Source organism: Nilaparvata lugens, chromosome 8 (genome assembly GCF_014356525.2).
Source record: "Nilaparvata lugens isolate BPH chromosome 8, ASM1435652v1, whole genome shotgun sequence".
NCBI lineage: Eukaryota > Metazoa > Arthropoda > Insecta > Hemiptera > Delphacidae > Nilaparvata > Nilaparvata lugens.
The window spans coordinates 21,285,184-21,300,899 of NC_052511.1; the positions used below are offsets into that span (position 1 = coordinate 21,285,184).

At 33.7% G+C, this 15,716-nt stretch overlaps 1 protein-coding gene across 1 annotated transcript; it reads left to right on the plus strand.

Annotated features, from left to right (window-relative positions):
* The first annotated feature begins 20 nt into the window (after window positions 1–20).
* Window positions 21–13,267, plus strand: LOC111047999 (phosphoribosyl pyrophosphate synthase-associated protein 2). The gene is made up of 8 exons (XM_022333839.2): window positions 21–278; window positions 853–972; window positions 1,552–1,661; window positions 5,009–5,187; window positions 6,662–6,958; window positions 8,071–8,217; window positions 9,836–9,995; window positions 11,630–13,267. Exons 1-7 carry the CDS (start codon window positions 202–204, stop codon window positions 9,992–9,994), a joined length of 1,089 nt encoding a protein of 362 aa, XP_022189531.1. The 5' UTR covers window positions 21–201; the 3' UTR covers window position 9,995; window positions 11,630–13,267.
* The last annotated feature ends 2,449 nt before the right edge of the window (window positions 13,268–15,716 follow it).

Below are 15,716 nucleotides of genomic sequence, written 5' to 3' on the forward strand. Positions count from 1 at the left end.
AAGCTGAAGTTGATCAGATCAGATGTTGTTTGTTCGGTCTGTTCTGTCGTTGTGGTGTCTTGTGATGTTTTCTAATCTGCTATCTCTTGAAAGCTCTTATTATTGAACAATTATTTAAATCTCTAGTGCCCTAAACGTTAAGTACTTTGGTTTATTAATCTTTCCAAGCTGTATTCATTCAAAAAAAGTTCATCCTTTAAAATGGATGGACCAGTAACGTCGGATATTGTTATACTCAACGGAAATTCACATCCAGAACTTGCTACTCTCGTTGCTAAGTAAGTAAAAAACTTATTTTAATAATATTTTACTCCAATTATCTTATTGTTCTGTGGCTAATCTTGAGTGGATTCACGTACGTTGCTGTTTTAATTGGCAATCAATGGCTTGGCTTGGTTATTTTTAATCAGCTCTTGAATTTATTTTGACGTAGCTGTTATAAATAATAACTTGATTTAAAGATTGGCAATCAGAATTCTGTAATAGTATTAAATATTTATAACGCATAACTCTCTAATCAAGGCTTTGAGAAACCTATGTTGTTTAAGAGACCTAGTTGTTAAGAGAGTAGGGATTTTATAGATTTCCTACTCAACGTTTAGAAATAAGAATATGGTGCAAAATAATTTGCTCACAATGATATTTCCAAACAGTTTCAAATAAAAAAAACACTAAGAATGTACCATGTGCCTATGATTATGTAATAAACTTGAAAAGTTGTATTTATAATATGACTGATTTGATGATTCTCTAGGAAAACTTGTCTTGAAAAAAGCTTTGTGTTGTAACCCTTTGTAAACTTATCATAATTAATAAAAATAATGAATAATGTTTAAATGTTTATATTTTCAGTCGCTTGGGCGTCAAGAGTGGAGGATGTAGTGTGTATCACAAAGTTAACAGAGAAACTATGGTGGAAATCGGTGATTCGGTTAGAGGAAAGGATATCTACATAATTCAAACGGGTACCAAGTAAGTCAAGTATAAACTGAATTAAATAACTTGAAATTACATATAGGCTAACTTATAATTATTTTTATTTATTTACTCAGTTAAAAAAATAATTTGAGGTGAAATAAATGTATTGTCAGTTCAGTTCCACAACATCTCCGATCTTAGTGTAAAAATGTAATTTGACAATAATTGGCATTAGGCCTACTTATTTTTCATCTTATGTTTTTGACAGCATTTGTTTTCTACTATAAACTCAATACTTACCTACTAATTGATGTACTGGACAGGATAAGATTTTTAAATATTTTATTAATCCAAGTAAGAGATAAGATTCAACAGCTAATTTTTTTCTTTGACTGCAAAATTGTCTATTCTCATTTACTTATGTTAAATTTGAAAGGTTTTTTTATCTATTTGTGATTAGGTCTAAAAAGAGAATAAATTTAACTAACCAAATTTGAAAGGTTTTTTATTTTTTTGTGATTAGGTCTAAAAAGAGAATAAAAGTAATTAACCAGGGTTTTATATTTTAGCTATTAGTTTAAATTATTCTCTTGTTCAATTTACTTCAATATCAAATCTTTGTTGTTTTTTCAGAGATGTTAACAATAACATAATGGAGCTTCTAATAATGGCTTACGCATGTAAAACGTCTTCGGCTAAAAATATTGTAGGAGTCATACCTTACCTTCCATACAGTAAGCAATGTAAGTATAAAATTATTTTATATATATATTATTAAAAATTTTGCAATATTTATTTCTTTTTCAAATATCTTCAATCTTCATTTGTAGGACCATTAACCAGCCAGATGAGCTGGGTAGGTCATCACGTCAATATACAATTTCACACAAAAGTTTTTGACAACACTGTCACGTCAAAAAATAAAACATAATGACATAGATGGCTAAACACCGTGATGGCCGCTAAATGTCAACTATATACTCCTGAAAAAATTCACTCAAGGAGTAGTATGGTCTAGCACACAGCCAGGACTTGAGTCTCCTCTTAAACTCACTGTCAATCAATCAATCACTCAAATGACGCACAGATGGAGGTAGCATAATATTAAACATTTTAATAGCGATATTCGGATAACAGTTTTGAGCCTTACTTAGCCTACATCGAGGAACATTGACGTCGAGAGCATTTCGAAGTGAGTAGGCACTCTGCAACCCCCTCAAATTCACTGTCAGATTGGTATTCCTAATACCAACCAGTGGAGCAAAGATAAACTGGCTAAAAACTGTGAGAATCCCGAGTCTGGCGAAGAGTGGCCTACAGTGCTCCAGATGACCACTGGATGACAATATCCGAACTGCCTTCTTCTGCAGCAGAAGAATACTCTCACAGTGTGAAGAGTGTCCCCACAGCAGTATTCCATAGATAATGTGGCTTGGGAACAGTGAATAAAATACTGCTGTTCTTCTCAATCTTCATTGCAGCATATTTTTTATGCTCCTATTTATTTTCTTGGTAGGTGAGTGGCAGTGGGAAGTTTTTTAGAAATATTTTTCATTCTAAACAAATAAAACATTTATCCAATTCTGTATCATAATGATTTGATAAAACTACAATAAAATTCCAATTTTCTCGTTCGATTTTCCTAAATTAATCCCAGTTTTTTCTTGACAAAATTCGGTCAACGGTCGATAATTATCATGCAGTTTATCAACAGAAGTAGACCATAAAAGTTTGATGGTTGTAGTTTGTCAATGTAATCCAGCAGTCATTCAACTGCAATTATTGATCAATTGCCAGACGAAATTACAGTTACTATCGCATCAAGGGTCACTGCCAATCGCTATCAAACAACATTTTAGTCATAAATTTGTACATTGTTTCAATGTTTCTTCCGTATGCTTCCTCTGACAACTTTCACCAAAAGATAATTTTTTATTTAGTTCTACTAATATCATTTCAATTACAATCTAGCTCAAATTTGGTTAATTAGCAATATGTAATTACCGAAAGATAATGAGCGTGGAAGTTGACCAGTAACATGTATTTCGAAAAACTAATATAAATATTTGAAAATTTTGGATCGGTGTTTCAAATCTTGGCTTGTTGACAAATGTTGTAGAGGAATTTGTTGGAATCACGTGACTTGTTGAACATTGTATATAAGTTAGTGAGTCTCACTCGAGTCAGAATTTCTTATGTAATAATAAATAGCATCATTGCTTCCTATTCAATCAGTGAAACTAAGATTGTAAAGTCAATCTCACCATGGGAGATAACTACTATTTCATATATCCATTTCACCATCAATATTAATATTTTACTAGAATATATCTATTAATTATTCCTTATACAAATTGTACGAGAGTGTAATTTTTAATGCAGTATTCCATAATATAATTAGTTTATATTATTCTAATGCAGTATCTTTATTTTGCATTATCAATGATGTGCATGGAATTATTAATTGTTTGTCAACAATTTCTGCCGCGTCAATATACGAGGGTAGGCTGATAAGTAATGCACACATGCTTGTAGAGCACAAACCAAATAACCCCCAGAAGCGAGCCTGGTGGCATGTGGAAGTTCTATTTATCCTCTACACGGCTGCGTAGTTTGAAGGTGTTGTGTTCATCCAGTTTGGTTTGGTTAGTGAAAGAATGGCGTCGTGTTCTGGTGTTATGTAAATGCGAATTAAACAACGCGCTGTTATCGAATTTGTGACTGCTGAGAAAGTGAATCCCGGTGAAATTCATCGTCGTTTAAAGGTTATTTAATTCTTGATTCTTCTCAATAATGATCTATGAAGTCGTCTCCTTCCTAACGGTAGCACTTCAAATTGTTCCCAGCATTCCAATCAACGCTGTTTATTCTCATCTGTCAGACGGCGTGGTACCCATCGTGCACAGATTTTATGGTATCCCAATTGTTCAATAATGAGGCCGACATGTTACTTGGATATTCCAACTTGGTTTGCGATATGCTGTTGAGTGATTCGCCGGTCATTTTGAATCAAGCCTTCGACGAGTTTATGATGATTATCGTCTGTGGCAGTGATTGGACGTACGCTGGGTGTTTCATCAACAATTGAGGCTTTTCCAGGTTGGCAATCTCGAAATTTTATAATCCATCGATTCACGGTAGACCTATCAACAGTATCATCACAATAAACAGCCTTTAAACGACGATGAATCTCACTAGGATTCACTTTCTCAGCAGTTGAAAATTCGATAACAGCGCGTTGTTTAATTCGCGTTGACATAACACCAAAACACGACGCCATACTTTCACTAACCAAACCAAACTGGATGAGCACAACGCCTTCAAACTGCGCAGCCGTGTAGAGGAGAAATAGTACTTCCACATGCCACCAGACGCGCTTCTGAAGTTTATTTAGTTTGTGCTCTACAAGCATGTGTGCATTAGTTATCAGCCTACCCTCGTATTATTACATATTTATAGATAATGATCTATAATTTATCATTTTCATTTCTGTAGGGCTACTTTGAATAATATATTTTTTTGTATGCGTTTTAATGGGATGAATATCCGTAACCGGTCATCAATATGTTCTAAAATTATCATTATTATATACATTAGTATATCGTCAATTTTTATAATTTATCAGCCTGTCTACCTATCGCTGTCGTATCAATATCTTAATAATCGATATCACTTCTTCTATATTACTGTATGAATATAAAATATTCACATATTTATCTATTATCTATTGTACTCTGGTGTTAATGATTTCACAAGTCGATATGAAAGTGTAATATTGATTTTGGATTCGATTTCCACATCATTGGTGTCATTTTTCAAAATTAATCTCATCACCTTCGCCTGGGTTGGAACATTTTTCGCTCATGTGGGATTAGTCCACGATTCATAAAATAATACTATTAGAACGAGACATTCCACGATGAAAATGGAGTAGCTAAAGAATAAAAATACTATTTTGGCTCTATCGATGCTCTCGATTTAAATTTCACTCTATTTGTTGATAATTACCACACATCTTCATAAGAAAAATCAAAGGAGTGTCATTTTTAAAGTTATTAAGATTGTTGATAAATCGTGTGTAACTTTACAGGTAAAATGAGGAAGCGAGGTTGTATCGTATCAAAGTTGGTAGCGAAAATGCTGTGCAACTCAGGCTTGACTCATGTTATCACAATGGATTTACACCAGAAAGAGATACAGGGCTTCTTCGATTGTCCCGTTGATAATTTGAGGGCTTCACCGTTCTTGCTACAGTATATTCAAGATAGTGTAAGTATTTTTTATACTAAAATATCCACTATTGACCTTCGTCCTAGCTTTACAACGCTTGAATATTATGGATTCAACACTTTAATTGCCCTTTCAACTGGTTAGAGATTGATTGATTGATTATTTACCTTAGTAAGTGTGAAGTTACGATTCTAGGTCTTCACTGCCACACAACTCTTGACGGCTACCTATTAGAGCCTGTACTGATACCACATAACCTGTCATTAAGTAGTTTGAAATGACTACATTATATCTGAGCTTCCACTTTTCAAACTTGTGAAAATTGAATATAGAAGACTAAGCTTTACAATTAGATTGAGAACTTTGGGCTGCTTACATATATGGATAGCCGTTGGGTGATAGAACTCGGTGCAAGCTGCAGATGCTCTTTTACATCATACAAAGGTGAATGGTGCGTTACATAGTGAGTTGATAGCAATGCCACTAGCGAGGACGTGTAAACTGGAGTTGCTTTGGTTTCCTTCGCGATATTATTGCCTGTTTGCACTATGTATGTATCTAAGCAGCCTCAAATCCTGCTTCCCAATGAATTCTTAATCTACTGGGCTGAAACAGAGCAAAATTGTCTTCTAAAGAATTTTTATAGATTATCATGTGTGAACACTCCCATGAGAACCAATGGTATTCTCTTTCTGCCTAACAATTAATCTCAATTTGACCTGACTGAGATGTAAATTCCTTGGAAAGCAGGACTTCAAAATGGTGATTCACATCACATCAGTGTAGAGAAGAAAGAGAACAAGCTATCTTGAGTAGGAATCTTATTTATTTTCTTCTCGTGAAAGACTGTACATATTGCACAGTCTTTTCATAACATGCTTTTTGTGCTTTTGTGAATAAATCTGATTATTATTCGGCCTCAGCCTTATGAAGAAAGTAAGGCTGGCCATTAATAAACATAATAAACAACCAATTACAATACATAAAACACTGGAAAATTACTTTTTATAACGATAGTAAACTAATTAACCTCAAACAGAGCAGCGAAGAAAACAAAAAATCGGAGATATAAAAACCTAACCTGAAAAAGGCTCGAAGCCTTTCGCTGTGAGCTGTTGTTTTCCATTTGTTTTATAACTGAAAGTTGAAAGTAGCCTATTGCACATTATAAAGAGCCAATACAATGGACACGCAGAAACAATGTCGTTTTTCAATTCATTAATATTAAATCATCAATTATCCATATGTATAATTTGGAGGGTGATTCTCATTGCGTGATTTGAATTGTGTTTATAAAGCTCCAATCTATCCAATTATATGCTACTTTATTAATTCACCGTTCATCAATTCATTCTCCATAGATCCCTACTTTCCATTCTGTTCTATTTTATTCTATTTATTCAACAATATATTTATTATTGCATTGTCAATCCCGTCTACTCCGTTTATTCACGGTATCTGTTCTGTTCATTCTTTTATTTAAGGGAAATCGCATCTATTCTATTGGTTGCAGATCCCCGACTACCGTAACGCAGTGATAGTGGCGCGCAACCCGGGCTCGGCGAAGAAGGCGACCTCGTATGCGGAGCGGCTGCGGCTGGGCATTGCCGTCATTCACGGCGAGCAGAAGGAGGCCGAGTCTGACATGGTAGATGGCCGCTACTCACCGCCGCCCCCCGCCGACCATAGCCCGCCGCCGCCCCCGCGCACCATGGAGGTGGTCAGTGTGGGCGTGCCGCAACACCCCGCCAAGGAGAAGCCGCCCATCAATGTGGTTGGTGACGTCGGCGGCAGGATTGCTATCATGGTGGTCAGTGCTCATTGTCATCTGAGTTTTAAATTTTCACTACAAAAAATGTCAGCAAGAAATCTGTTGCTACTTGAAACAAATAGAAATAGAAACTTAACCGTATTTTGGACTGTGTCATCACCTAAATTTGTAAGAAAAATAGCACAAGGATTGCCTTACTATTTTATCTACCAATCTTATCACATCGTAAATGTGGCAAGGTGGCATTATTATCTCTAATATTTTGAATAAGGATATCATTTCGTGATTATTTCTTATTAAATAAATTAGCAGTTCCCTAACTTTTGTGTGTACTTTAGTGCAGTAGCTTACATTTATTTCTTGAAAAGCTTTTTTGTATTTTCTTTTTGGCATATGAAATAAATTCAACAACAATATCAGTGTCATTTGTATCGTAAATAAATTAAACTTAGGCTGACCACTAACTGCATAACATGCATCGATTCACTATAACATGCATGATATAGTCGTATTATATTGTTGTGTCATCACAGCTGTGAACACAGCAAAACGCTTCGAGCAAATTTTTTGAGGTTAGGTTTTTGTATCTCTGATTCTTTGTTGTTTATTTTTTCTTTGCTGCTTTATTTAAGTTGAATTATTTCTCTATTATTATAATTTGTAATTTTCCAATGGTTTATTTATTCTGGCTTATATGGCTTTTATTGGTGGGGAGTCCCTGACCCACCTCGCCTGAATAATTTAAGCCGTCAATGAGCCTTACAACTGTCATACTTCAGCCGGGGCCGACAATAAACGTGCCCGGGAGTGATCTGGTCAAAAACGTTTTGGTAATGAGAAGGATATTGTTTGTTTATTCTATGTTGGAAGCCTCTAGCTGATGACAAAACATGCATGACGATCATGTGTGTGTGTGACATGCATCTTTTTCTTGCATGTCATTATTATCAAGCATGTTCTACCGTTAGTGGCTAGCCTAACAAAAAATGTCGTTCTGTAACAAAAACAAATGGAATATCTAGCATGAATTAAATTCCTTCAAAAATCAGAAGTTTAACAATTATTATTTCAAACACCAATGGCTGAACATAAAAATGTCAACTTATTCATCTAATCAAATTTAAATCTAATCACGTGTTGATAATTTGCAGGATGATATGGTAGATGACGTGCAGTCGTTCGTGGCAGCGGCCGAAATCCTGAAGGAGCGAGGTGCCTACAAAATCTACGTGCTGGCCACTCACGGACTCCTCTCGTCCGATGCGCCAAGGCTTATCGATGACTCACCCATCGATGAGGTAAATAAATTTCTCTTTCTTCTCTACCTAATTCTTTTTGCTATATATTTTGGTTATCTTGCAGGAAACATTGTCAGGTTTTGGAAACGATTCGGGGCTGCCGAAAAGAATAAATGGGTAGAAGCTCTAGTGACCCTTCTTCAGCGGTCGCCTCTTGTTATTCAATATCGAAATTTTCGTTGCCTATTGTTAATGAATCACAAGTTCAGAGGAATATATTGGTGGACCATTCTGGTTACCTAAAGGCACTATCAGATGTAAGCGGTAGCCTACAGTAATTGTACGTTACTAGGTAATATTGACTTTACTAGGTATATTGAACCTATTAGGTATACATTGAACTACATATTAGGTTTAAATTGAACTCACCATAGCTCTGAATTAGAAATATTGAGTCGTCCCCCCTAAACAAATTTATAGAAACCTCTAGAACTAATATAAAATAAGAATTCACGGCTATTAGACCTATTCTTCGACGCTTATCTCGTTTTATTTTAGCCCAATATCTTTCTATGGTCTGAGTGTTTGCACATTTCGATCACCAGTAAAAACCAAATTCACTTGGTGATTCACTATTTTGTGAAGATATCCATTTAGAAATGGGTATAATTTAGTAATAGGTCATTTAGTAATGGGTGGGCCTAGAGGCACACATTACCAGTGATGATTGTCGTTCCAGGCTCCACAATCTCTACTCAACTTTCAGATCAAATGAACCATTGGGAATAATACAATAACAAGTACTCAATCATAGATTTAGATTTAATCCAGTAAATACAAGTAGCAGATGTAAAAGTGCAAAGTAAGAGGCAAGCTGGTGCTCCCTATCAGCTGTCTGCTCGACAGGTGCCTTCTGTCAAAGAGAAAGGGCCACTAATGAGGGCAATGAAGCGGAATCAGATAACAATAGAGTATGGTAGTGGAGAGTTAACGTCGAACGCTTAGCTCTAGGGACAAACTAATACCGCTAGATCGCTCCAGCTGTACTATTCACTTGCTGCCCGAGCATAGCAGGCGTAAAACCGTGCTTTAAAGGTACACATACCAGCGGCCATTATTGTGTCTATAAAAGAAGTTTGAGCATCAACTTTATTCATCAAGAACAGCGCTACAAGTTGCTATGAATTCGAAGTCTATTGAACGAACATTGAATGTGAAAAAGGAGTTTAAAATGCATAAAAATTCAATTTTTTCAGATGTTCAAAAACAAAGTTGACGTAATTTTTGCTATATTGAAGAGGAGACTTGCATATTTTTCTGATCAGTAGTTTTTGTAGGGTATGTGTACCATCTGCCTCAAAAAAGTGACTTTTGAAGCCCTGTTGTTAGCTAACAGAAGCTGATAAAAATATTTCAATTGCATAGATTATGTCCTAAGAACCTGTCCAATAGATTAGAAAAAGAAAAAAAAAAATTATTGAATGCACAACCTTAAGGATGAACCTTTTCAAGCCTTTATGGAACAATACCCAGTGGACAGGTAGTGCGGCCCCGTTTCGATTCCAATACCCCACATTGTCTGATTAGAGCGACATCTCTTCACAAGCAATGGAGTAAACACTTATCATTACTGTTCTATCATTATTATGACATTAAACTGATTTCAATACTGTTTCAGGTTGTTGTAACCAATACTATTCCACACGATGTGCAGAAATTGCAGTGTCACAAAATAAAGACTGTGGATATCAGTGTGCTGCTATCTGAGGCGATTCGACGCATTCACAACAAGGAGTCCATGTCATATCTTTTCAAAAATGTTACTCTAGAAGATTAAGGTGAGCTTAATATACCATAAATATTAATAGTCAGCATTTGTTGCACCGTTAGCTCTTTTATGATTCAATGGATGAATTGAAAACAAGTTATTCAGATAAATGACAGAATTCTCATAGAAAACCTGATTTATGTTTAACGTTTAAATTTCAGATTTCAGAAAAAACTTAATAATTAATTCATGTGTTTATCAGTGTTGTTCAACTGGAATACCTTGTATTCTTGTTATTCAAATAATTACAGAGTTAGATCACTTTACTCAGTATTAAATAATATCTAATAGCCTCATTTCAAAACCATAAAACTGAGTGACATCTCAAACATAACTTACTAAATCCACATTAAATTTTAATCTGAAAAGTTCTTTGTTCTATGATTGAGTGAATTAAGACTGAATAAGTGAATTATTAGTTAAGAACTTTAATATGAATGAATGAATCTTGAACAGTGTTATCATAGCCATGAATGATAACATGCATGATTCCTCCATGCAATGGAATAATTGCATGCTTTGCTTGTTCCATTTTAATGCAACAACATTTAATGATGATATAATATACTTTTCCATATATAATATATATGTTTGTTCATGCTCAATCAACCAAAGAGATTTGATATAAAACAATATTTCAGTCACAGAAAACTAACTTTGAGGCAATATCTCTAATATCATAGAGGAAGGAAGCATGCTACTATTTTCCTATAGTAAAATTGAGGCTTTTAAGTCAATGGAAATTATAGAAAGGCGTTGTTGCCTCGTTGCCTAATCCAGTGCTCACACCGTTTTCTATAGTAGCTGTGGTTCAAGTCATCCCGGTATATCTTATGTGATATTAATTGTTGATAATGATCAATTTAATAAGTGATAGCTTAACCTACATTTCGATTCGAACTGTAGTATAAATTTGAGAAGGGACAGTTTTGGGCATAAGCCTGCTGTGCCTTCTCACATAACTGTAATAATTGTACATGACTGAATAAATGAATAAATCCTGTCTCAAATATACGAGTATTATATTCACCAGGGGAATATATATTTTAATGATTTAATGAAAAATTTTAATAATAGAGTTTAAATATCCTTGTAGTCATTTTGTTTCTACAAAGCCTACAATTTGAGAACGGTGCAGTGTTGCAAATGTCCTTTAGGATATTTCCTGGGATAGAGCTATCTTCTTAATCTTATGACACACAATGGTATTAAACTAATTTTAATCAAGTGCTGTCTTTAAAACGTGAATATCAATATAAAAATATTTTATAATATAAATTAAAACAGGAGACACACGACAGATAGATTAAAAACACTCAGAAACTACATTATAATCGGAAATTTTCGAGGAACTGAGTCCCCTTTCTCGACCGAGCAGAGATAGACCACTCTCTGCTCGGTCGAGAAAGGGGACTCAGTTCTTCGAAAATGTCCGATTATAATGTAAGTTTTTGAGTGTTTTTTATCTATCTATGTCGTGTGTATCATGTTTCAATTTATATTATAAAACTTTAAAGTGTTTTCTGTTATGTGCTACGAATAAAAATAAATATATATGTTTATGCATAGGCCTATGCCTAATCTAGAATTGTTTAAATCGCCGTAAATTTCTCTGTCTCATGATGACCATTCTTTTCCTCACAGGTGCAGTTAGATATAGCCAGATTAGTTGACTCCACTTATTTGCAACAAATTGATGCTTCTACCATGAACAAGGACTCTTTCATGATCTTACTCCACCAATTCAAGATTAGAACCCGTTCCTGATATCTTCATTTCTTCATAACTTTCTTCACCTGGAATGAGTGTTTGAGATTTAGGTGACCTATTATTGTAACCTAGTGAATTATATTGAAGGCTTAATTGATAGTCTTTCCCAATTTTTTATTCTTATTTCCGTTAGTTGATTCATAATATTCTTTTAATTTAATATAATCGCATAATGCTACTTAAATGAGATATAAATTACGACAGGTTTACTGTGAAATGATTTTCTTTGGTTCTATTGGAATTTCGTGGATCTGTTCTAAAATGTTTCTCTTTTATAACATTTATTCTGTGGAAGTTGGGTTGTTGTTGTTTTAAAAGTGATTGTAAATATAAATGTTTTATTTAAAAAAAAAAACTCATTTGTTTTTAAATTGCGTTTTTTTTAATCTAATTCGCAGATATGAAGGGTTTAATAGTGAATCTAAATGAACTTGAAATAATATATGACCCCATTAAACTATCCTTACTGTACAGCCTTCATATTACTTCATAAATCTATAGTTGAATTAAAAGAACTTCTGACACTAAGGGATATGTGGAGCAGAGATATGGAGGAAGATTGAGTAACAGTTCAGCCAATTAGAGTCTTAGAGAAAAGCTCGGTTGCCAAGTTGTCAAAACAGGCTCAATCAATGCAGTGCTTTCAGAGAGGAAACTAATTAGGCTATCTTAAGGTGTTGAACACTCACTTAAGACTACAGAACGCCTTCCGCTTTAGCACGGCAACATCGCCGCTGCTGTATCCCTACTTTTTCTGCTCAACATACCCCTCCAAAAGTTGTAAAATCTTCTAATTCAAAAATAATTCTTTCATAAATAGTCTATCTTTCACACAAGTTATGCTAGCTATTCATCATTTTTTCATTTTATTATTAGTTCATTTAAAAATGAAATGAATCTATCAGTAGTTCATTTAACAGTAACAGTGTTACTGTTTTTCAGTAACACTTTACCAAATACTCATCTATCATTATAGTATAAAAACTTTTGAATAATAAGTTTGCTGAAAAGTTTCTGTTCTGTACATTCTTGTTTTCTTCCAGATAGTCTAATTTATTTTATTTTCGATTTTATTATTTTATACTCAATCTGTATTTATTTATGATTTTAAATATCAATTTTATTTATAGAATATATGACTTTATCCTTAATCTACTTATACCAACTACCAGTTTGATCTTTATCTGATGTTTTTATTTTTGCTGCCATTCATATCAATTTTATATTAAATTGAATCACTCATTTTCATTTTTAACCAACTTTTTTTGACTTCATTGCTCATGATACTCTGTACTATACCATTTTTAGAATTCAAGACCTCACATCAAAACTTATTAAAGACATTATTTTTATAATTTTATAAACTCAACGTTGAATAAATTTCAAATAGAATCTAAGCTACTATTAGAACAGTACGATAACTTTAAAGTAGATAATAGGTGTAATTTACTTGTATTTCCAGTTTAAAAATCCTTTTTCATGTTTTTTTGTAGTATAAACATGGTTTTAATTTTATCTTCCTTTTTAATTATATTTCAGTCTTGTAAATGAACAAACAAATATTACTTTGAGCAGTTGATCAACTGCTCAAAGTAATATTTGTTTGTTCATTTACAAGACTGAAATATAATTAAAAGGAAGATAAAATTAAAACCATGTTTATACTACAAAAAAACATGAAAAAGGATTTTTAAACTGGAAATACAAGTAAATTACACCTATTATCTACTTTAAAGTTATCGTACTGTTCTAATAGTAGCTTAGATTCTATTTGAAATTTATTCAACGTTGAGTTTATAAAATTATAAAAATAATGTCTTTAATAAGTTTTGATGTGAGGTCTTGAATTCTAAAAATGGTATAGTACAGAGTATCATGAGCAATGAAGTCAAAAAAAGTTGGTTAAAAATGAAAATGAGTGATTCAATTTAATATAAAATTGATATGAATGGCAGCAAAAATAAAAACATCAGATAAAGATTAAACTGGTAGTTGGTATACGTAGATTAAGGATAAAGTCATATATTCTATAAATAAAATTGATATTTAAAATCATAAATAAATACAGATTGAGTATAAAATCAAAATAAAATAAATTAGACTATCTGGAAGAAAACAAGAATGTACAGAACAGAAACTTTTCAGCAAACTTATTATTCAAAAGTTTTTATACTATAATGATAGATGAGTATTTGGTAAGTGTTACTGGAAAACAGTAACACTGTTACTGTTAAATGAACTACTGATAGATTCATTTCATTTTTAAATGAACTAATAATAAAATGAAAAAATGATGAATAGCTAACATAACTTGTGTGAAAGATAGACTATTTATGAAAGAATTATTTTTGAATTAGAAGATTTTACAACTTTTGGAGGGGTATGTTGAGCAGAAAAAGTAGGGATACAGCAGCGGCGATGTTGCCGTGCTAAAGCGGAAGGCGTTCTGTAGTCTTAAGTGAGTGTTCAACACCTTAAGATAGCCTAATTAGTTTCCTCTCTGAAAGCACTGCATTGATTGAGCCTGTTTTGACAACTTGGCAACCGAGCTTTTCTCTAAGACTCTAATTGGCTGAACTGTTACTCAATCTTCCTCCATATCTCTGCTCCACATATCCCTTAGTGTCAGAAGTTCTTTTAATTCAACTATAGATTTATGAAGTAATATGAAGGCTGTACATTAAGTATAGTTTAATGGGGTCATATATTATTGAAAGAAAGTATTATTCCTTCTAAATAATACTGTGGCTTATTCCTTTATTTCTGTATATTATATAATATACAACCTTTATGTATATGTAGGCTATACAGCCTATGTCTATATATATAAAAGCGAAATGGCACTCACTCACTGACTGACTGAATGACTCACTCACTCACTCACTCGCAGTACTAAAAATCTACCGAACCAAAAACGTTCAAATTTGGTAGGTATGTTCAGTTGGTCTTTTAGAGGCGCACTAAGAAATCTTTTGGCAATATTTTAACTCTAAGGGTTGTTTTTAAGGGTTTAAAGTTCGTCTTTTAGCATGTATATTCTTCTTCTCCTAATCTCTTAATTATAATTGAAATTTTCATATCATATGTTACTATAGAACTATAATCTAGATAAGAGTACCTCTTCGAAACAGTTGTTAACTGGCAACTAAATTAATAATTTTGTCAGGTTGGCATTAAGTTGAGTTGACTTTGTTAGGTTGGCACCAAGTTGAAGATTTAAATGCATTTATCGCGGAAAATTGATTGGGCACTGCTACTTCAATCCTGGGAGTACTATATTACTAGCCGTTAGGCTCGCTTCGCTCGCCATATCCTTTTAGCCAGACGTTTAGTCTGGCCCCCGACTGTATTGTCCTAACATATGATAAAAATGCTCAAATGAAAAATGCAGGCGAGCGAAGCGAGCCTGCTGATTTCATTCTTGTCGATCCAGTCGGGGGTCCAGGGGCGGAGCCCCCTGGCTAGACGGATATGGCAAGCGAAGCGAGCCTGACGGCTAGTATATTATATAGAAGCCATTTTTATGTTTAATATAATTTTTTTTGCATCATATAGTAAGATGCTAATTTCAATTACAAAAATGAAAGCTTATAATTAATTATTTATCACAATTTTAAATTTCAAGTAGAAAACTACCGTAAACATAATTTTTACTCTATTACAGTATTTGCCACAACATATAGGCGAATATTGTGCTGTCTCTCTATCTTGCTTTTAGTTTTTCTCAGTGCCGGTTGAACAAAAGCCGAAAAATTGTAATCGTGATTAACCCACGAGAACCAATCAGAGGAGCCGTCTTATAAAAAAGGTCATCTCTGATTGATTTTTGTGAAACTAATGCAACCCGGCTTTTGTGCAACCGGGCCTTAGTCTACCGACCGTTTCAAATCTCGCGCTCAGAAACAAAGAGATTATGGAGGCAGAGCAGACCTTCAAACTTCTTGACGTCATCCGTCATCGT